Source organism: Salarias fasciatus, chromosome 18 (assembly GCF_902148845.1).
Source record: "Salarias fasciatus chromosome 18, fSalaFa1.1, whole genome shotgun sequence".
NCBI classification, from domain to species: domain Eukaryota; kingdom Metazoa; phylum Chordata; class Actinopteri; order Blenniiformes; family Blenniidae; genus Salarias; species Salarias fasciatus.
Window position 1 is genome coordinate 17,723,399 of NC_043762.1, and position 21,843 is coordinate 17,745,241.

A 21,843-nucleotide genomic window follows, 5' to 3' on the forward strand; every position below is an offset into this window, starting at 1 on the left:
ATTGCAAACACACTTGGTTCGTCACAGGGAAATGTAAAATGCCGAGTTGTTTTGGGGAGTTTCAAATTTAGCCCCAAACACAGCCAGGAAAGGCCCCCGAGCCCAGACTTGAACTGGGGGGATTTTTACAGTGATGTGAGACTTTCTAACCGTGACTCGAGCAGGGGGTTGCTGCCAGCAGCTGCACAGTTCTGTGTAACCAGGAATGAATGACAATAGTGTTCAACTTGTGAATTCAGTAAACAACCAAAAGTACTTGTGAAAGGTCCCAGTGGCCAAATAGTACTCCAGCCAGGGTGAGAAACCTACTACAGTTCTACATGAAAACATAAAGGGATGAAAGAAACAACTGGTATGTGTACATGGGTGGCCACAGTGGTACAAAGCAAACACTGCTGCTTGTTTGGTTGTTGTTGGGTTGATTAGCCTTTTCCAGTGAATACGGGTCTAATGATTAGAAGAGGAAAATATTTGCCAGCCTCAAAACGCCCTCCTCATCTAACTTGGCCAAAGCAGACGACAAATGATGGAGAGTTGAGGCAAAAGATGAAACGATGGCTCAATAAAGAGCAAGCGTGAGAAGAGCCAGAGGGGGGAAAATAACAGCAACTTTGCAAGAAATGGAAGATGAGAAAGCGCAAATGAGGGAGAAAACTGAATAAGCTGAACTGGGAAACAAACAAAAAAAAGAAGGGAAAATAACTGCTATAGTTATAGTCTAGCATGAAAGCAATCAGATACCTTGGTGAGTAAGAGCCTCCTTTGCCCACGGCCAGGTTGCAGCTCCCGCCAGCTCTTCACGCACAGAGTTGCTGGCAAAGAAAACATTGAGTGTGTCTGTGCCACTCAGCTGCAGTACCTCCTTTAGCTCTTTCACACTCATATATGCCCTGTAGAAGAGAAAAAAATTAAACATAAATGGAAATAGTGGATCACAATTTGTTTTGTGTAGTATATAAACACCAATCAAGACTGAATACAACACTGAATCTGACCGCATGGTGCAAATGATCAACCAAAATAAACATTAAAGGAATATAAAACGATGTTTATCTCTGATCTGTCACTATCACAGCACGGCCCTGCATGTATTTACAAATTTAGCACTTGTTTGAACATTTAAATTAAACGTAATGTCTAATTTTCTCATTACAAGTTGTGTAAACAAGTGTCAATTTAAAACCATCACACTGATATTTCCATTTATAATGCTTAATTGGTGCACATTCTACATAGCAGACTTGGTTACTTGCCAAATATGATTCACCTGCACACAGTTGTTTGAAAAGGGTTTTGTTGGAAGTGTATTCAAAGCGTTTGTTTCGAAATGTCCTCATGATGATACATATTAGAACATTTCTGCTGGAATTTCATCAAACTATAGTACTGAATAATGAGACTGGTTTGTTGCTGCTTTGCAACATTTACATGCTAGGCTTGTATGTAATACAAAAAAAAATAATTCTTTATATAAATTGTATAAAAATAATTGGTTTCAGAATAGAGTATCCTTTATCATCATTAAACAGCGTACAACGGAATTGGAGAACTGCTCCTCTCCCGGTGCAAAAAAAAAACAAGTGTATCATGTAAAAAACTTGTGTCAACACAGTGGGAACACACATGCTAATTAGTTAAATGTATTGTTAAATCTTTGTAAATCAAGCTAATAAAACTTGGACCACCCCATCGTCAGCTCGTACGTTCTCTTTTTTATTAGAACGTTTTTGGTAATCGTTAACCCTCCAGAATATCGGTCATTTTGGGAAAAAGCTGATCTAATTGTCCCAACGACAAACACGAGCTCTCTGAATAGTGTTCACTTCAATGTCAGCAGGTTTTATGAAGACAATATTGTTGTTGTTGTTGTTGTTGTTGTTGTTTCTCAAATTGTTTTCAAATCCCTTGAAACATGTGCTTTTAGAGATATAAATGAATCTGATGAGAGAAGTGCAGAGTAGAGCACCTCTGTCACGGACAACAATTTGTGCCAATCCTTCACCATCCAACTCAAATCCTAACTATTTAAATTGGTCCGACCGCGAAGAGCCACTCCCCCCAAGCAGCACACCGCTCCCACATCTTTCTCTCTGTCTGTGATAAATTACCCTTTGATGTGTGAAGCCAAGTTTGTTTTTCCGCGGCTGCGGTGATGTCACATGTCATTTTTCTCCTTTGCTTTCATAGCTGGAAAGCTTTTGCACCTCTCATCATTAGACCCGACTGGGTCTGAGAGCCATGGGGCACGGTCTCGCTCGCTGCCCAACCCCTGCGTGCCAGACGCTTTAAGCTCTTGGCCAAGTCTCCTATGGTTTTCTGGAGCATCTTAACTGCTTGATGAAAAAAAATATGTCTGCAGTGGATTGTGTGAATCTCTGTGTACCTGGATTCTTCTAGTAGTGTGTCAGCACAGCATTTGGTAAAATGACTTTGTATTAAAAAAATTAATTCAAGTAAATGCATGGATCCTGCAAAAAGGTTTTATTTGTGCAGACTTGTCAATTTAGGTGTTTCTTTATTATTAAAGAATGAATAAATTGTTTTATTGTGCACTTTTTGAAGCGTTACTGATGTATGAAAAGCCTCAACATGGTTTTATTTGTTCCAACAGTGCACAGTTTAGACAGGAGAGCTTCTCACTGTAAGACGTCAGCTTTAAAATCTAACTCAGTGAACGAGAAAGCAATGGTCACCATGCACCAGTACACCACCATCGAAGGAGCGTTAAGTGAGGCACTTCACATCTAAATTGGTCCAAAGGTGTTGCTCGGCAGCCAAGAGTCCTGCATGTGGGTAATCCTCCCCCTAATGCAGTCCGTCCATCAGCGCATGACTTGTACAGTAAATAAGGACGTGTTTTCTTGGGCACTTTGCCTGACTAAATAAGGTTTAAGATTTAAGATGCTTCAGGAAAACCCTGCACTCCTTACATGACTGAAGCCGAGTTCAGTCGAGGCTGCGCGCAGTATCCATCACCCCAGGCTGAGCAATTATAAGTGACAGAAAGTTGACCACTAAAGAGTTGACTCTTCAACTTCTGAGACTCAGAGGATGCCTCAATGGAAGATTACAGCCAACCTGACAAAAAATAAATAGTTCAGCATGATTGAAATGAAAGATTGGTTATGAGTTATCTAAATTTGTGGATAAATCAAACGCTGTGTGGATCAACAGTCAGCTCTTGCATGGTTACTATGTGAAATTGTAGACGCCAATAAGAGAATGAACTTCGGCTAAAAGCTGAAGAACTGTCTGACTCGCAAACTGACAGATACAGTCCCCAGTTGACTATATCATTGTGACATTTTGTTGTTAATGGAGCTGAAAAATCAATGGCTGCCAAATTGAGTGCCACAAATGGGTGATGCTTTTTTAGAATCGAGCGTCGAGAAATGTTTCCATGCCATTAGCATTTGTTGTGACACACCCAAGAATTTCACATAATCCTGCCGTAATGCGCTGCCTTGCATGAGTTGGCATTAATGCAACCGAAGGACGATTACATCATGGGATAAACCGGCAGAAACAATTAATTCTCCTTCAGATGTAAAGGTGCATTCATTGTTGTGTGGGAGAAAAAAAATCGAGCCATGCTTGTATCAGTTAGTTCAACATGAGCACAATAAAACTTGACCTGGATAAAATTGGAGTTAAATTAATAACATGACAGATGAGATTTGTGTGTGCTTTAAGCATCAAGCGAAGGCTGGAACGGACTTCTTTCACTGGGATTTCCTGAAGCTTTCTGCGCTCAAGTGCACTGTCAAGGATTAACCAACCAAAAAATGTTCGTAAATCCTGGACATGTGTCTGAGCTTAAATGGACATGATGTCCCGTACCACCCCATTACTCCATCTCCACCCTTGCCTTTTTCTTTGCCTCTCCATCTTTCCACTTCCCGATTTCTTTTCTTTCATGTGATGCCAGGATCTGCAGCGTACCTAGCCATCGCACCGCAACTGGCTTTCGACAACAAATTTGTGTTGTGACAGCAGCTGGCTTCAAAAACCTCTGGCGCTGCATTGGCCCACAGCAGCTGCACACATATAGGGTCACGCAGTCTGAATACCTGGCCAAGAGCTCAGAGAGAAGCAAGGAGGGGAGGGGGGGGGGAAATATCAAAAACCCAGATCCCAAACATAAAAATGCTCCAGTGCTCCACAAATGCCAGTGAAATGTCATCCTCACATTAATTCTCTCTCCACCTGAAAAAGTTTGAGTTGAGATCCAGGTACACAGATATGCATGCCGGCATGTTGAAACACTCACGGACAGAAAACGTTTGCAACAAACTGGGGTCAGAACCTTTCCAGAAGACCTACGCTACTGTTAGTCTGCTGGGCCCAGTTTTTACGACACTCTGGTCTCCTGGGTGTGAGCTTTTCATGTAGTATTCAGTGGAGGGCTGGGAGCTTATAGACAGGAACTGTGGCAAGATTCACTGAATACACTCAAGTGCACACATACTGTAACGTATAGAAAACATATTTATGAATGCCTCTCATGCAAAAACAAAAAGCAGTAAAGCAGCTTCCAATCACCGCCCTTATCTAAGCACGATGATTTCATCCTTTTCTTTGTAAAACTCCTTATAATACCCTCAACATGACAATAAACAGCAAATTAAAGAGTGATTTTTATGACTGAGGCCACTGACCACCAGACCCCTGAATAACACTGTTCTTGAGAAAAACAACAGAGCAGAAAGCTGACTGCTGTCCAGCTTTTTTCATTAGTGCTCATCTCGTCTCTGCAGGGCGCGGAGCTCAGGCTGAGACAGAGAACCTCTGACCACAACAACGACCAACCACATTTTTCCTGCCTGTCTGCCAGTATCTATTTCACCAAGTTCATGACAAGGAAACATAAATTAACATCCACTTATGACGCACCTGAAAGACTTCCTACATACGGTCAAGCAATGAGACCACACACACGCCGGCCAAGGATTTTTTTTTTTCCTTCAGTTTCTTTTTTTCAATTCTATCTCATTTTTACCTGTAACTTCCAAGAGGGGCAAACTCAGTACTATGCTTGTTTTGGGGGATTTTTTTTTTTTTTTTTTTTTTTTCCGTGCAGGAGACTGTTTCACATTCATACAGCTGCACAAATTCACACCTTGGCGCAGCACAGTACAGCCAAAGTCTCCATCTGTTGGCCATTGGGAGCTGTCCATTTAAAGTGGGTTTCTGTTAGCTACTGAAAACGTAGATACCTTGCTCAAGAGCGCACTGTGTTTCAGGTCAGGAAAGTCAACACCAAATAAAGAATGCCAGCCACAGTCTTTATCCCCAGGAGTAAAATACAGATGACTGCAGTGCCTTTTGCACTTACAAATTGCAATGTTGTTGCACGTTGCACCACATAGTGGGGAGAAAAAAAAAAACCTGACTTAAACAAAGTTACATCAGTTTGAGAAGGAATGCTGATAAAATATGAAGTTAAATCTATCACTGTTGTTGCCCACAATGTCACCAGCAGGAACAAAAAAACAAAACTTAGAGTAAAATGGAAAAAAAAATTGGCACGTGACGCTAAAATCAATTCCAGTTGACTCTGGGAGAAGGCAGTGTACCTTCTGGACAGGTTTCCAGTCCATCACAGTGCAAACACAGAGAGACTCATAACCAGACGCATTTACACCTACAGGCAATTTTAAGAGTCATCACTTTAACTCAAACACATAGTTTTGGACTACAGCGGAGTACCTGGAGAAAGCCCAAGCGCACAGGGAGAAAATGTGAATTCCACAGAGAACCAGGGGCCAGTTCTCAATGTGAGGTCAGCCTGCTGACCAGTAGAATAGCGCACAGTGTGGCTCAAGGGGTGAGGACCGAAAAGTAAATGTGATGTCCCGACAGTTCTGAATGAACATGAATGAAGAATCATAACATTCAACTCGTGTAGTTAGGGAACAATAGTATTTTTTTTTGTGTAAATGATTTCGAAGCAACTCCTCAGAAAACCTCTCAGCAATTCGAAAGGTACCTACCGTGACCTGCGCCCAATATGTGTTTAGTCCATTAATGTATCTCAGTGATATTCCACATAATGTTATTGAGGTCCAGAGCATATGTTTTATTCTAAGATATTGATTTTTAAAGTGCATCTGTACTTTAGATACAAAAACTTTATATATAGCACAGAATAGGTCCACTGACCGAAGCGCAAATGGAAAAGATGGTTATTTCACAGTATTAAGAAGCATAATTCATTCTTGTGTTGAGCTGTCACACTCTGTCAACTCCACAAACCAAGTGCTAAATCTATCATTTTAAAAAGCTGCTTCAGCTCCCGTCTTCTGTCACCCAGTGGCACAGCGTGAAGCTTATGGTTACAATTTGGATTAAGCATTGGGTCTTTAAGAACACGGACCGGCGACCTCATGGCGAGACTTCATGCCAGCTATTTGGAACTCTGCATGAGCCCGTCTGTCAGGCCAAATGGAAGGCAGCGGGGCTGCCGCTGGAGTTGTTTGGGAAAAATAAGTGTGTACTTTGGCCTCTTCACCGGCCATCTCCACTTCACAGAGCTCCATACAAAATCACCGGGGAAAGTAAGGGTACCAATTTGTACATGTAGCGTGTTGAGCTGTTCATTGTACAAGTCTTGGCAATGTATTGCTGGGAAAAGACTGTTGACGTCCAGAAAATGAATGTATCTGGAAAAAAAAATATTTACGAAACGCTCAAAGCAAATACCCCAGATTCTTCTTCCTTTGTTCCCTTAATAGCGAATTTACAGACGCACAACAGTGCCACTCCTTAAATCTGGCTTGCTACAAATCTGCATTTGCTTCAAGAAAAAAATTAAAACTCAATCAATAAAGTTTTACATTCAGATTTATTCTGCTTCTGAAAGACTCCACTATGACTTGAACTGCCTTATCATGGGTCTCAAGTGAACGCAATGAACTCAAGACGTCTTGTAAATGTTGTTTGCAGAAACAATTTTCCAGTGGTTAAAACAGCACAGCACCCTTCAGCAATCCCAAAATAACTGCTGGAAAGCAAGAGGCCATGGCAAGAATAATATTTCTGCTAAAAAAGAAACGAAACTAAGAGCACTGAAATGACACACACTTCACCCGTAGCCTCACCTGTCAGGAGATTCAGGATCAAAGCAGGTCTTGAGCACGTCGGTGATTTCTGGGTCACAGCAGTCTCCATCATCGTAGTCATAGTGGATACTGTTACACTCCATATTACAAACCCCATCCTGTCTCTTCCAGTTGTAGCAGGGGCCCAGCCTGAGGCAGTCCCCTCCATCGTGGCCCGTCCGTGGGTGGTCGCACTCGGGGTCACATTGGCGGTTCCCAATTTTGCCGATTCGACAGTTGCTGAGAATAAACCTCTCCCGGAGGCTGGAGTTCTTGACAGTGTGGACACTGAGATCCAAGGTGATGTTATACGGCCGGAAGGCTTCAGTCAGAGCCAGGTCCTGAAGGTGGATCTGAGCCTGAGTCACTGTTGGATTTCCACCGTCATCATTGGCGAGGTTGACAATACGGTAGCGAACTCGCTTGGGGGAACGAAGCTGCCAGTTGTTGTTGTAGCCTAAGATGATGTCTGTATTGTCGCAAGGTGTCAGACCGCATGGGGGTGGCAGGAAAGGAGAGACATGCTCCTGTTCAGGGATGGGAGCTGTGATAATAGTAGGATGAAGGCCTGCTTTGTATGGAGTCCAGAGCTGCTCTACCTAAAGATCAAAGCAAGTAAAAACAAGAAATATTATGTTCAAATTCTGATACACAGCAGGAAATTATGATATATAAAGATTATGACATCAATTACTGTCAGTTACATCTGTGAAATCAGCCCACATAGCCACAATGGGAACGCTCTTGTCAATCTGAAGAGGCCGTTTCAGCAGGTCCTCATGGGAGCGGGCATAAGACCACAAAACCACACCGCCTACGAGACCCCTGAAGTTGTGTTCATGATCAGATTGGTTGCTGCCAAGAAAGAGCGTCCTGCAGGTCTTCATGAAGGGGCTGTAGAGATTCCCAGACTGGAGACTACTTTCCCCTACCTGTGAAAAAAACAAAGAGAATTCAGCATTATCTTATAAGTAATCGTCACTAGTGAAATATTGGGTTACAATAGAATATTGACTCGATGAAGTTCAAGCTTGCACCAAAGCCACACACACCTTGGCTCCATCAACATATAGGGTCATGTTGTGGCCATTGTAAGCAGCCATCAGGTGAGTCCAGACGTTGGCTTGGTACCTCTGGTGGCTATACACAGTGGTGGACTTTGGAGCCCGGTCTGTTCGGAGCATGAAGTAGAACCGTGCATCTTTGGTGCCTGCAGGATCCACGGTGCGAATTCCTACTGACCAGCCCTTCTCACTCAATGAGTGGGAGCAGTTGTCAAACACACCTATCGTACAAAGAAAGAACACTGCTGTAATTCATCATAGAATGGCAGGATTGTAGAAAAGTAGGCCTACAAAGCTTGACTGCTATCAAAAAAGAAATGAATTGATAACCACCAAAACATGTAAACTATCCTCCTGTAACTGCAGCAGTGAGTGCAGTGTACAGAGGCTGATGCACAGATCGAGTAAGGCTGAGAGACGGCGCAGAGCCAGAGACGGCAGGAGAGAACAGAGAGGAAGGAGGATGGAGGTATTTCACTAAGCCAAGACAAGGACCTGATGTTTCCATCTGCTGTTGCAACAGACACACACACTCAGACCCACATCTGCTCCCCAGATGTCAAACACTGGGACAGGAAAGGGTCAGGGAACCCCTTCACCCTCCTCAGTGCTGTAAGTAAGCATGCATGTTTATAAGCTTATGTGTGTGTGTGTGTGTGTGTGTGTGTACATGCATGAGTGCTTGTGTGTGAAGTGGGCAACTGCAACAAAGTATTCCCATCGATACAAATGAGCTATTTTTATGGTTTAGCATTTTGTCCATGAAAGTAACAGTGGGTGCTAGAGTTTATTTTGGCCAAGAGTTAGGTTACACTGCATGCAGGCTACTGTTGGACAAAATGTCCAGTAAGAAAACAACAGTATCCACAACAGCCTATGTCTGTGTGATGAACTAAATCCTAAAGGTGCTACATGAAAATCAGCTGCATTATGTGTAAACAAAATCAGATGGATTGATGATCAAAGTAGTTTTTAGTTACCCATGCAATCAACAATGAAGGCATTTTAATTGCAACAACGATGGCAATGATGTTCAGGGATAATGTAGTGTTTCGTCTGAGATAACTACTGTATGCTAACATTTGAATGATTGTGGACTTGCACATTTTGTAAACACTTGGCAGCAGTAGCACTGACATACCAATGTGTTTCTTTAAAGGGAAATCCTATTTTTTTCTTATACTAAATGATTGGCAAACAATTAGATAAAACTTGATAAATGTTCTTTAAAACTGACAGTGTTGGTTGTTAATTACTGGTGAGAACATTGATGAGTGCAGCTCTAAAAATACTGAAATCTTCTAGTTTGGTTTGACAGCTGCAAATACTGATTTTCAACTTGAACACACTGATGAAGAAACTGGTCAAAATTGTTTGGGCATGTAATAACACCTGTCATCAGACAAGACAGGAGCTGCTGTTGGGAAGATAACAGCCAAAGGTTTGAAGTCACACTGATGTCAGTTTATGTCTAACAGAAACAATAGACGGTACGCTATTTGTCAAATTCCTTCAGGACACTACAAAGTGAAAATTCCATGCCACAAAATGCCGCGATCACATAAGGAAACAATGAGAGGAAAAAGTTGAGTAATGGAGTTGGATCTTTGATCAGGGTAAATGTGAGTGGACGTAACAGTTTGTGGTCTCCCTCAATATCTGGACAGCTGTAGCGCTGCACCGTAGTGCTTTTATCCTCTTCAATTTGTTTGATGTATGTGTTGTTCTGTCAAGTGTGCAGCTTTTCAGAATGCAACATTGTTGAAGTTGGAGAAACAGGAATGTTCATCTTTATGTGAAGAGCCTGCAGAAATGAAGGTTTCATTGGATCAATGTGTCTGGAGCCACTGCTCAGAATCAATGGAAACCCACAGGCGAGTGAGGCTGAATGAAACACACCCTGGGAATTTTTTGGTTTTTGACCACATACTTGTAGATGTAGATTCCCTTTCTTTGATGAAAATATATTTCCTTTTACTGTGACTAAAAAAATAAAACAAAAAACTGTTATGATCAGCAGATGGTGCTTTTTCCTCAACATTAAGATAAGCCCTACCTCAAGATTTAGCTGTCCTTTGTTGTGTAAAGAACAGCACCATCATCATTACAAGTAAACGTCTTCATCTAACCTGCTAGTATCACTATTTTGACAACAATGATTAACCATTATCTTGTCATTAGTTATCATTTACAACTAAATTAGCCATGAAATGTAAGGAATTTTGTGTTCGGGGTAATAGATATTATTTATAATATTGCACAATAAGTTCCACATGAAATGGTCAATATATATAAGGAACATGTCTTTGTTGGATGGGCGGCAGCAGAGTTGAGTATACGAGTTTTCTCTCGTGAAAAATTTAACATATTTTCTCCACCAAACAACTCTCTTGTTGTTGCTCTTGCTGTCAAACCTAGATGTGAGCCTTGGGAGAGAATGAGAGAGTACTTTATTGGCGTTGGTGTTTATCAAATCATTCATTCATTCATTCATTCATCTGTGCTGACTAGAATGACATGTACCAACTTGCCAACAGTGACAGTTTTCTGGTCAACCTCATATTTATAATAGATGAATACAGAATATTACGCAGTATTGCTTTTTCATTCAATCACATGATTAACTGATTATCCAATATATTGGTAATTCAGTCCACTCAGTGAATATTACTGCTATTAGCATTAGAGTGGTCATAATTTCATCAACATGCCCTTCTGGCAGCAGAGTCTGTTCTCTGTTTGTGTATATCAGGAACAAGCACAGAGGGAAAACAAGTAAATAGTTATTACTGCTGCAGCTGGACTGGACCAATTGAAGATCAATTCAGAAAAAATAGAAAAAGATGCAGGCAACACTGACAGGGTGGTGGTAGTTCAATTATTAGTACACTCGCTCTATAGCAAGAACTATGTGAGTTCAAGCCTGGGCCAGGCCTTTCTGTGCTGCATGTTTTCCCTTTGAGTGCCAAAGTTTTCTCTGAGTAATCAAGTTTTCTGCAACAGGATTAAAAACATGCTTTTGAGGTCATTGGTCAATTTGACTTGCCCATGGTTGTGAATGTGCATGCACTTGCGGATTGATGGATCAGACTGATATGTTAACAGAGATATCTTCTAACATTCATTCATCCATCTTCTGCACTGCTCCGTCCAACTCGGGGGCCAGAGCTGACCGCAGGGCACACACCAAGAGACAGACAGACAGACAGATACTCTCACATTCACACCCACTGACAATTTAGAGTCACTAAATAGCCTCAAATGCATACTTTTGGTATGTGGCAGGAAACCGGAGTGCTCTGGTGCACACAAAGAACATGCAACCCCAACACAGAAAAGACCCCAAACCCAAAACAGACTTGAACTTAGACATCCTGACTGAGGTGAGAGTTCTAAACTCTAATCAACTTTGCAGCTCTAATCTTGTAACAGAGTATGAATACTCAAACAGAGAGTTAAGAGCAAAAGTAACATTTCACATCAAGACCAAGCCAGTGTGGTTAAAGCAGAAAATAATTATGTTGTCAAACGCAAGAGACCTGTCCAACTTGTGGCCAGGAGACTGTGGTTAGAGCTTTCTGTAGGAAACAGCCAAAAATGTATATTTTATAACCTATGAGTGTTTATGATGCAGTAATGAGCAGTTTACACCCACCTGCTATGACCGCAGGATTGCTCTGACCGCCCTCTGGCTTCACCCACAGCTCCAGGCTGAACGCGGCCCTCGGCAGCTCCAGCCCCGCAGACAGCTTCACCTTCAGCTGCTCCCGGCGCCCGCTGAAGTACAGGGCGCTCATCCAGGAGGGGGGCACCCTCGGCACGGGGCCGCCCCAGCCGCCCATGGGCAAACTGGCAGGCAGATCGGCATCGTCCACCTCCCCGGAGTAGTCGTCCGTCCCCACCTCCGGGGTCTTCGCGGAGGGCCGGTGGTCTCCGTCTCCCTGCTGCAGGCTGTGCAGGACCCGGACGCCCTGGTGGTCTGTCAAGTTGTCGGCGGAAACTTTCTCCCAGCTGGAGTTGCCTTCTTCTTCGTAACGGAACGATGCGTGGAGGCTGCGGACAGACCTGGAGCGGGGGTCGTGTGGGGACAACGTGCGTCCGGAGGAAGGGGCGCTCCGCCCGGCGTCTCCAACGAGAGGCTTCCCGGGCTGCGGAGCGGCGTCTCTCTTGTCATTTCTAGAGTCTCCCTCAATTAAGGATCTGGTAGCCGTGTCACCTCCATCCCTCGCTCCCACGGCCACGTCCTCCGGGTCACCCCAGCCTCCCCTCTCCTCCCCCGCGGGAGCGACCCGCTGCGCCCCGGTGTCAAACCTGCAGCCTCCTGCGCAAACCGCAGGAGCGCTCCCGACTGAGTACGGCTCTCTCCGGCTCGTGTGCGTCCTCGGACGGGCCGCTGGAGGGCGGTGTTGTGACAGGGAGAGGGAGCGGGGCTGTCGGCGGGACCTCCAGACGCCTGGGACGGTGCACGGTTCACCTGCCAGCCTGGAGAGCTCGCGGTCTGCCCGCCGAGCCAAGGCGCGTTTGTACCGGCTGAGCGCGTCAGAGCGAACCGGGCTGAGCAGCCACGTGTTAGTGATGAAGACGAGGAAGATAGCCAGTAGTCTGATAAACAACATTTTCTCAGGGCAAAGGAGATATCTTGAAGGTTTGGAGATAATAAAATGACTTCAAAGAAGAGTTTATGTTCAGTCCTTTTTCTCGGGTCAGCAGCAAAAGGTCTCACAACAGATTGTGGTTCGATGATTATTAGGTTTATTTGCGCACAGTCCCTCAGATAAAGACACTGCTGTTTGGTTTGCCTTGCACGAGTCTAAAATCAACCTGTTTTACTGCGCTTATTATGAGAGTAATCAAATACAAGCTATCAGTGCATTCCGAAGAGGTCAAATTATTAACAACGATATTACATTCGTTTCGCACATGGACTCATTGAATATTGAGGGTTTTAGGCAGGCGATTTTTTTTCTAATGAACACACACATGTACGGAGAGTTATAGTAAACAATCAGATCATCACCAAAGTTATCCGAAATCCATGCATTGGATGTCTACACTGCATATGCGCGGATATTAATAGAGGCTTCACTTTGCCTCCTTCCCATTCATGTTTACCCTCTGCAAAGCATCCAGGACCTTTGACGCTGCAAACAAAAACACCTAAGTGTGCACACGAGGTAACGATACACTTTTTATGCGACACCAGGTTGATTTATATTTGCATCACAGTAATAAGTATTCTATTTCTGAGATTTTGTTGTGTTTGCAGGTTGTATTTTTTTTTTAAAAATGTTATTTTTAAAAGCCAATTTTAATTCCACGCTGGCTTTACACGAGACCCTCTATTCCTCTTTACCTGAACATTGCGACATCATTTAGTGCGTCCTGCTCCAAAATATGACTGCAAGGTGAATCAGTGTAACAAAGTCAACTCCAAAAGCAAAATAAAGCGCAGTGCAAAGTGCGTGCAGAAGCTGTCCTGTAATTTCTGAGAGGACAAAACAAAACAAAAAAAAAATAGTCCAATAAATCACAGTTCGGCAACTGTGCGTCAGCTCCTCTTTTGGGTATTGTTGTGCGTCTCTGTGCGCTTCAGAGAGCGACTTGCTGCTGCTCTTCTGCACCGGCCCATGCAGTAGTAGTACTATCCTCCTTCATTCACTCCTCTCTCTCTCTCTCTCTCTCTCTCTCTCTTCTCTCTCTCTCTCTCTCTCTCTCTCTCTCTCTCTCTCTCTCTCTCTCTCTCTCTCTCTCTCTCTCTCTCTCTCTCTCTCTCTCTCTCATTCTTCGGAGTCCAAAGGTTTTTATCTGGGAGCCCCTGCCCGCATCACCGGCAGGGGAAGCGGTGGTGGAGGAGGGAGAGGTGGAGGGAAGAGGGGGAGGCGTCCCACCTTGCCTCACACACTCAAGTTTTACAAGGGAAATCCTCTTCTCTCCACTTTCCCTGTCCACTCCCGTGCTGTGCATCCCCAAGGCCCACAGGAAAGAGGCTGTAAAATTTATTTATGTGTTTATTCTTCTTTTTTTCCGACTTTATGCATTCATACCTCAATCTCCAGGGGTGGAAGAAGTATTACAATCATTCACAATTGAATTAAAGGTGCCCATTCTTTGGTGTGAGAGAAGGCTTTTGCTTTTACTCTACAGTGTTTTAAAGAGCAACATAGGGAAAATATTTTGCAGCGATGTATTCGTTGGTTGATACCTTCTCTACATAATATTATCTGATTAAACATACAGGTAGACAATATGATCCACACAACATTCTCCAGCTGCAGCAGTTCAGAAGGATTTATATTTTAGCAATTAGCAATGCACATTTATAGTGCTGTGTCACTTACCAGATCAGAACAAGTTCATCTGCAAAATTTGGATGATTATACACGCATATCGAGTTTTGTACTCGTGTTTGATTAGTTTGAAGGGCCTGTTTGATAAATACGTCCTGACTCAACACTGCTCTATAGCCACTGTGACAATAGAATCCCAAATTGGCCATCAAACATTTTCACTCACTGCAAGATTTTTTTTTTCTGGGGGGGGGGGGATTCTGAAAGATTAATCTGAAATGTTAATGAGGGCAGTTTATATTACCAGAACTAAATATTCTATTTATTCCCTCGGTTGAAAGAATTATTAATTGTTTGCTAGTTTAACCTTAGTGTCGTCACTGTACTTTTGCCACAGCATAGACCACTGACCCTTGAGCTTGAGTTAATTGATCATGCTTATAGATTATTATGAGAAGTTAGCAATCAGAAAGTGTTACCGCTATTTATTCTTAATTTCTTTGAAAATACAGGTCATGTCTCACACAGTTTTATATAATTTTAAACTATTTACAGAGCATCTGGCATTTTATAATCCTGCAACTTCAAAACACGTCCTGTCCAACATAACATGGCAAGGTCTAAAAGTACATAGATCATGTGTTTTGAAGGGCTAGTATGTCCACGGACTTTAAATACATGCAACCCTTTGCTCAGAGTATCAATGGCAGTGATACTAGTTTGAGTTTTACTTGATAAAATGCAAATCCAAAATTCCCATCTGTCCACACTGCTGCAGCTGTCAGTAAGTGGGCTCAAAATTAACCAGTGAAAAAATGAATAAGCAATCACATATGCAGGAAGTGTTCACTGGATTCAGAGATCCTCTCTGTTGCATTGTGATAAAGTTATGCAGGGTGCTGAACATGTAAAAGACTGTAAAAAGAGAGCAGATTGAAGGAATTTTTTTCCATCTGCCGTAGTGACTGTTGAGATCGAATGAGTTACATGTTAAGTCTGCTTTCCATCCTGTTTTTTAGATTGTTGGAAGGTGTTAATGTTGAGGCCTGGGAATGTGGTATCCTTATTACATCATCAATTTATCAATTCTTTTTTTTAAAAAAAAGGGGGGGGCAATTTATCCATTCCTTGATGACATTTAAGAAAAGGACAATATTTACATACAAAGAGTACCGTAGTTCGAAATAAACTTCTGTAAGTATACAGACTTTTCTTTCATCATCTTCAATGTGTTTTAAATGGGAGGTTCTACTGTCAACCTGGCAAAGGATGAATGATGGCGGAGGTTGCTGGGTTTGAGGTGGAGGGGTGTTTTCTTCTGCAACAGTGACATAAGTGTTTGATCTCTGCCTCTCTCTCTCTCTCTCTCTCTCTCTCTCTCTCGCTCTCTCTCTCTGCCATCTAAGGAAAAAGGTGAGATCTGAATAACCCTTCTCTTTTCACTTGGTCTTTTTTCTCTGTGCTCTGCCTCCCTCCTTCTCTCCTTCCCCGTTCTCTTGATCTATCTAACTCACTTGCTCACGCTCTGGCTCTCGGTGATGGTATAACACAGACAGGCACAACATCTGTCTTACACATGAAAAGGGTTTCTCCAAGTGTTTTATCATCCAAATATGCTACCTGCTTTGTTCCGAATCCCTGTGTTGGTGTGAGCCAAGACACTGCTGAAAAAGGGCTGAACAGGGGAGAGGAAGCGATGGGGCGAAAGTGGGGAGGGGTACGATTGAGAGAAAAAAGATGTGAGTCATTACTGTGTTGCGATCTCATAAATGAAAATGCAAATTCATCACTTGCATTTGTAGTTCTTGGTTAATAATTGAGGTAAATAGCAGTTGCCTGAGGCATGAGAGAGTAAAGGTTTTATCTTCTGTATATACACAAAAATGTACACACAGACACAAACTATCAAATACGACTGATACTGTTTTCTAAATTTGTAGAATTGTTTTTATTTCAAGTTGTATTGTTAAGTTTGAGTTTATTAGAGTGTAGCTAATGTTGAAACTCATTGTGGAATTTGCTCAATCACAAACTCTGTCATATGAGAAAAGTAGTTATTGTGACTGACATCAAATGTTGATAATGGTAAGTTAATGTCAGACTCTCAAAAAATGAAAAGTCATCATCATTTTTATTCATTACATGTTGAAGGACTAGAAGAGGCAGCTTGACAACTCACCTCAGTAGTGAGTCTACTGTGAATATCTCACACTGAATTTTCAACAGTTTTGAATTTGATGTGGTGAAATTCATGTGTTCTACAGAAGCTCTTCATATCCGAATCTTTCACCTCTTTCAGACATGTCTGTGTTTTTGCAGGTTATCGTCCATGGATGAATATTTTAACTTGTGAAAAATACCTTGCAAAGGGGAAAATAGCTTTTGGCTATGTTTGTAGTCTCTCTAACTCAAAAGACAGGTGTACTGCTGTTTCCAGACACTGTGAAGCAAATCTATGATGACAATGGAAATTACATGAAATTTTATTACTACCATATATCTTCATACATGCGTGCTTCACCACTGGATGATTTCACAGCGCTGATGCTTTCGGTGCCGTTTTTCACAGTTGTTTTTGTTGGGTGTGTGACGCAGACATGTTCCAGTGTTTCCTCAAACTTCATCTTCCACGTAGTAATTATAAAACACAAAACAAACCGCTAAAGACCACTGTTTTTCCACACCTCTTATTCCCCCCCCCCCCCCCCCCCCCCCCCCCCCACAGACCCTACTGTTTTTTGTCAGGCTCAATTTGCAAACAGGGCCCTGGCCAGAGCCTGGAGATGGAGATGGAGGAGGAGGCCACTGGCAGTTATGGCAGGGGCCCCCGAAGGGGCAAAAAACGGTTCCTAAAGAGTGGGAGGCAGGAATTCCACAATCCCAGCCTGCCTGACTGAGGGATCTGCCTGCTAAACATTCAGCTTTTTCTGCTGGCCAAGTGCCCTTTGAAATCCAGCTGCAACTGTGTTTGGGGGGGGGGGGGGGGGGGGGGCACAAGAGAAATAGGAGGGGGGAGTTTAGAAAACGCAACAAAAAAGGAGGGACGTGAAAGGGAGGATGAAGGAGAAGAGACAGAGAGGAAGAGAGTGAAAGAAGGTTGTGTCTGGTAGAGTGTGTATGAGAGAGAGCGTCTGAATGGGCGTGCTCCACCGGGGCCTCACCCCCCACTGCAAGGGACCTCCACAGATTATCCTTCATCCGAGTTTGTCCGTCTTGACCCCACTGACCCTGAGGCCCACTCTCTGCCTTCCCTTCTTCTCTCTCGTTCGCCTCACACACACACACACATACACACACACACATACACACACACGCACACACACACACACACACACACACACACACACACACACATGCTTTTCCTCACTCACTCGGCCACTCATTAGTTTCTCCACACACCCTCATTATTTCCTCTCTGTCACTCACTCTTTCTCTGTTACCTCTCTGCTGCTCACTAAACATCTAACGCGGCAACACCGCTGACCCCCCGAGCTCCACCCCGTCACCACACACACACACACACACACACACACACACACACACACACACTCACTCACACACACACACAGAACCTGGATCTTCATGCAAAAGAGGGGGACCCAATGGGAGCAAATCCAGGCTGATGTGCAGGACAAATGAGCAGGGGAAAGAAAGAAGAAAAGGAGAATAAGGGGAAAAAAAGGCAAGCTTTTCAGTACCATTGGTATAAAATAGAGGAGGGGGGGGGGGGTCGCTCGGGGGACAAATACAACACAATGTATATACAGTACTGCAGGTGTTTTGTTCTGCACTGAGAAACTTATCACGATGGAAGATTTGAAAAGCAGCGTCAACATGTTAAAATATGCCTCCCAAGTGAAATTCATGATGTAATTTAGGTGTTTCTTTATTATTCAGACAGTTTTTTTACCATTTTTTTGAGCCAAGCATGATAACCTAGGCCAAACAGGGGAAGACATTTTACACGGTGGTCCATTTCGGTGAAATTATTTTACTCTTCAGTGTTTTCAGTAACTTTCCTCTCAGTGAAAACCCCATTTCAAATCTGAACCGAGCTCCATAATGATACATATAAACTTCTTCCGCAAACAAAAACATGGGAAAATCCATGTTGTGCGTGCCGACGTGGAGGACCCCTTATTTGCCCATGTGGAGGTAAAAATGGAAAAGCAAGTAGCAAACTGGATAAACTGTGAGCGTGAATACATTAGCACTCCTTAGGTTTTATTTGCAAAGCTGCAGGTGGATGCCTGAATTACATGACACTGTTTTTCTTGGATTAGCCGTTGGCTGCCCTTTGCGAATGTGACCTGCCTGCTTGTTATTGATGTAAAGGCAATATCATCTGGAAAAAATGACATACATGTGGAGACACTCTATTTCTATGGTGGACTAAAATCCTTTGGATATAGATTTTTTTTTCATCGCCAAAAAGAAGGAACCAGTGTTCTTGCAGTGCAGTGAGGCACGTCTGACACTTCACATACGTCGATATTCCTACAACAGATTGAACGATGACCTAAAACTAAAGATTACATTTGCATGTGATTTGATTAAATTCCACTCAAGCCTATTTTGTCATGCAAATGATTATTTTCTGAAGGAATATCAATTCAGCATCAAAACATTGCATTCAAGTGACAATGTTGGGAGCTCATGTTGGAACAGTAGATGTTTCTGGGTGGGGTTTGCATGTTTTCCCTGTCCTGCTTTTTCTACATTTTCTAAATTCCTCCCATAGTTCAAAAACTTGACAATGATTGGTAATTTTTAAAAAAAAAAATCTGAATAAGTACCTCTGTACACCAAACTAATATAACAGAAACATACAGAGAGCAAAGCTTTTGTGTCATCCCTGATGCACCGAGGTAACAAGAAGAATGTGTTTGTGTGTTCAACTTTCTTTAAAGGTGCTGCTGGTGTGACAGCAGGCAATATCTAGTCATAAATTGTGATTGTGTGTTGTGCTGTCACATTAAATTCTTGTTTGGCCACAAGGTGGCTTGCACAGAGCAATGACAGCTTGCATGTATCCCATGATTTCTGTTCATTTTAGTTTAGTAAGTGAACTTTATGTTACATGTTGGGTTTTTTTTTATGTGGTATCAAAAATTTCTAAATTGTTTCCTGTATCTGTCGCTTGCAGACTTATGACAAACAAAATTGCCAAAGTAGCAGGAAATACATTTTCTAAATGGTAACCTGCCAATATGATTGGCCTCTAAATGCTTCAAAAAATTACCCTGAAGTGTATTTTTTTTAATTAATATATTGATATCAAGTTTGTTTTTTCACTGTGTTTGTTACTAAACTCATTGCTTTTCCAAGTGATCTGACTATTTCATATTGCTGTAGCAAACAATTCCTTAAGTTCACATTAGTCTCTCAAATTGAAATACAACACATTCAAAATTTGCCTAAATATTCATCCATGCTCCTGTTTGAAAAAGTGCATTGGTCACTTGCAAATCGAGGTGGCTGCTGAATAGACTCATTAAAACCAAATAAGATCATCTGAGCATCTTCTTCACCCACCTTATCCAAAATAGGGCTACAGTGAGAGAGATCACTATTCTGTCCACAGAAATGGGTTTTATCGTAGGAGCTTGTCATGGATGGACCAAATGGTGTCTTTCCAGTGATTTTGAAAAAATAAATCAGCTCTTTCAACTCATCTTTTAGTTTCAGATTGAGCTTGATCTCGATAGAATAAATGAGGATGATGAGGAGGAACATGGAAAACAACCACCAGGGCTGTTGTGTACTTTTTATGAACAACAAACTGGAGCAGGTGAGGAAGAAAAAGACTAATAGTCATGTTTTACATGTGACTCTGATAATCACACTGCTCTCACACACTTCATCAGAGGAAATTCTCCAAGAAAGAGAACTCATATGGAAAACTGTGAATGACCAGTGACCAACACAAACAGTTTGACACAGAAGCTCCTGGTGTAAACTCCATCAGGCAAAGCGAAGAACTGTTCACAAGCAGAAAAGGGATGTGCTCCCTGTTTTCAATGACACCAAATAGGTCCAAAAATCTTGATTAAGGCAGTCAGAATCTCACAGGAGAACACGCTCGATCAGAAGGACACGTGTATTGGGACCTTCCATGATGAAGATGGTGATGATGCCCTGCTTGAGGCAAGGGCCAGGGTTGAATATAGTCACTGCTGAGATTTGGTGGCTCAAAGACAGACCTGTCAACTGGTCAGCTGCTGCTGTTGGCATTCAGCTGCTATGCATGGTACACTGAAAACTCACAGACATTCCAACGAGGGACAGACTTTACCCTTGTTGTCTGTTTATTTGATGAAAAGAACGATAAACCCAGAACAAGTGTTTGACGAGCGTGCAAGCAGCATTTGAAAGGAGTGCCTTCGATATCTTTTCAGCTGGGAGACGAAACTATCAAAGGTGATTTGTAGCATAAGACAAAGAGAGGGCTGAGAAAATAGCTCTCTACCACCACAGGCATGTGTGACAAGGCTGTAATCACAGTGCAACAACAGCAAGCACTTCTTTCATTAATACAAATGTGTCACTGTTACCCACTCAGTAAAGCATTTTTCTTTTTTCTTTTGTTCACATTCACAAGTAATTATATAATGAAACCTCAAAAAGGTATTTGGAATCAGGGAATTAAGGGAAATCCTGCATAAAATATCTTATAACTGTTAGTGGGCCTGGCTTTGTTCTTTTAAATGGGCAATGTCATTTTCTGAACATAACGATGAGTTTCACTACAAATTTTGATGTTTGTATAACAGTATATTTTTTGTGGCAGGACTATTTTGAAAACCTTTCTAAGTTCTTTTAACAACTTTAGAAAGAGGTTTAGGAAACAAGTTATTTTAGTGTCTTTTTCTGTTTTGCAGGATAAAAGCAGTGTTTTGTGAAATCTAGTGTAAAATCTGATTCAGGAATAGTTCATGTAACGTTATAAAATCATATTACATGTCTATAAAGACAGTTATTTTCCATAATATAAAGGAGCAGTCTTAATATCAATGTAATTACAAGTAATTTCAATGTTTTATTAAAATAAAAGGAGAATATTAATTTTGGGGGCAACTGTGGTTTGGTTGGTACAGTAGTTCATTTGATCAGAAGGTCATATTCCCAATCTCCTCTGTCTCTGGTGACGTGTTGTTGAGCAAAACACTGATCCCAGTGTTCAGATAGAGCACTTTACATGTAGCAGCCATGTCCATTGGTTCAAAGGTTTCTCTCGGGGTCATCAAATAAAGTTTTTTTTTTTCTTTTCTATTCTATTCCTGAAGACACCAAACAACCCTTCTTTTACAACTTCAAAATTACAGAACATGTTGGAACAGCATTGAAAATTTGAAAAAGAAGAATGATTAATCAACAAAACAATCAAATTAG

The 21,843-nt window shown here is 42.2% G+C and overlaps 1 protein-coding gene across 1 annotated transcript in view; it reads right to left on the reverse strand.

The window, feature by feature from the left end:
* The window catches only part of pappa2 (pappalysin 2), a 57,497-nt gene extending 44,701 nt beyond the window's left edge, over positions 1–12,796 (reverse strand). The window contains exons 1-5 of the mRNA XM_030115665.1: positions 11,820–12,796; positions 8,153–8,385; positions 7,805–8,032; positions 7,101–7,699; positions 742–890 (exon numbers count right to left, since the gene is read on the reverse strand). Coding sequence (XP_029971525.1) covers positions 742–890; positions 7,101–7,699; positions 7,805–8,032; positions 8,153–8,385; positions 11,820–12,780 — 2,170 coding nt within the window. The 5' untranslated portion in view covers positions 12,781–12,796. The remainder of the gene's footprint in view (positions 1–741; positions 891–7,100; positions 7,700–7,804; positions 8,033–8,152; positions 8,386–11,819) is intronic.
* Positions 12,797–21,843: the final 9,047 nt, after the last annotated feature.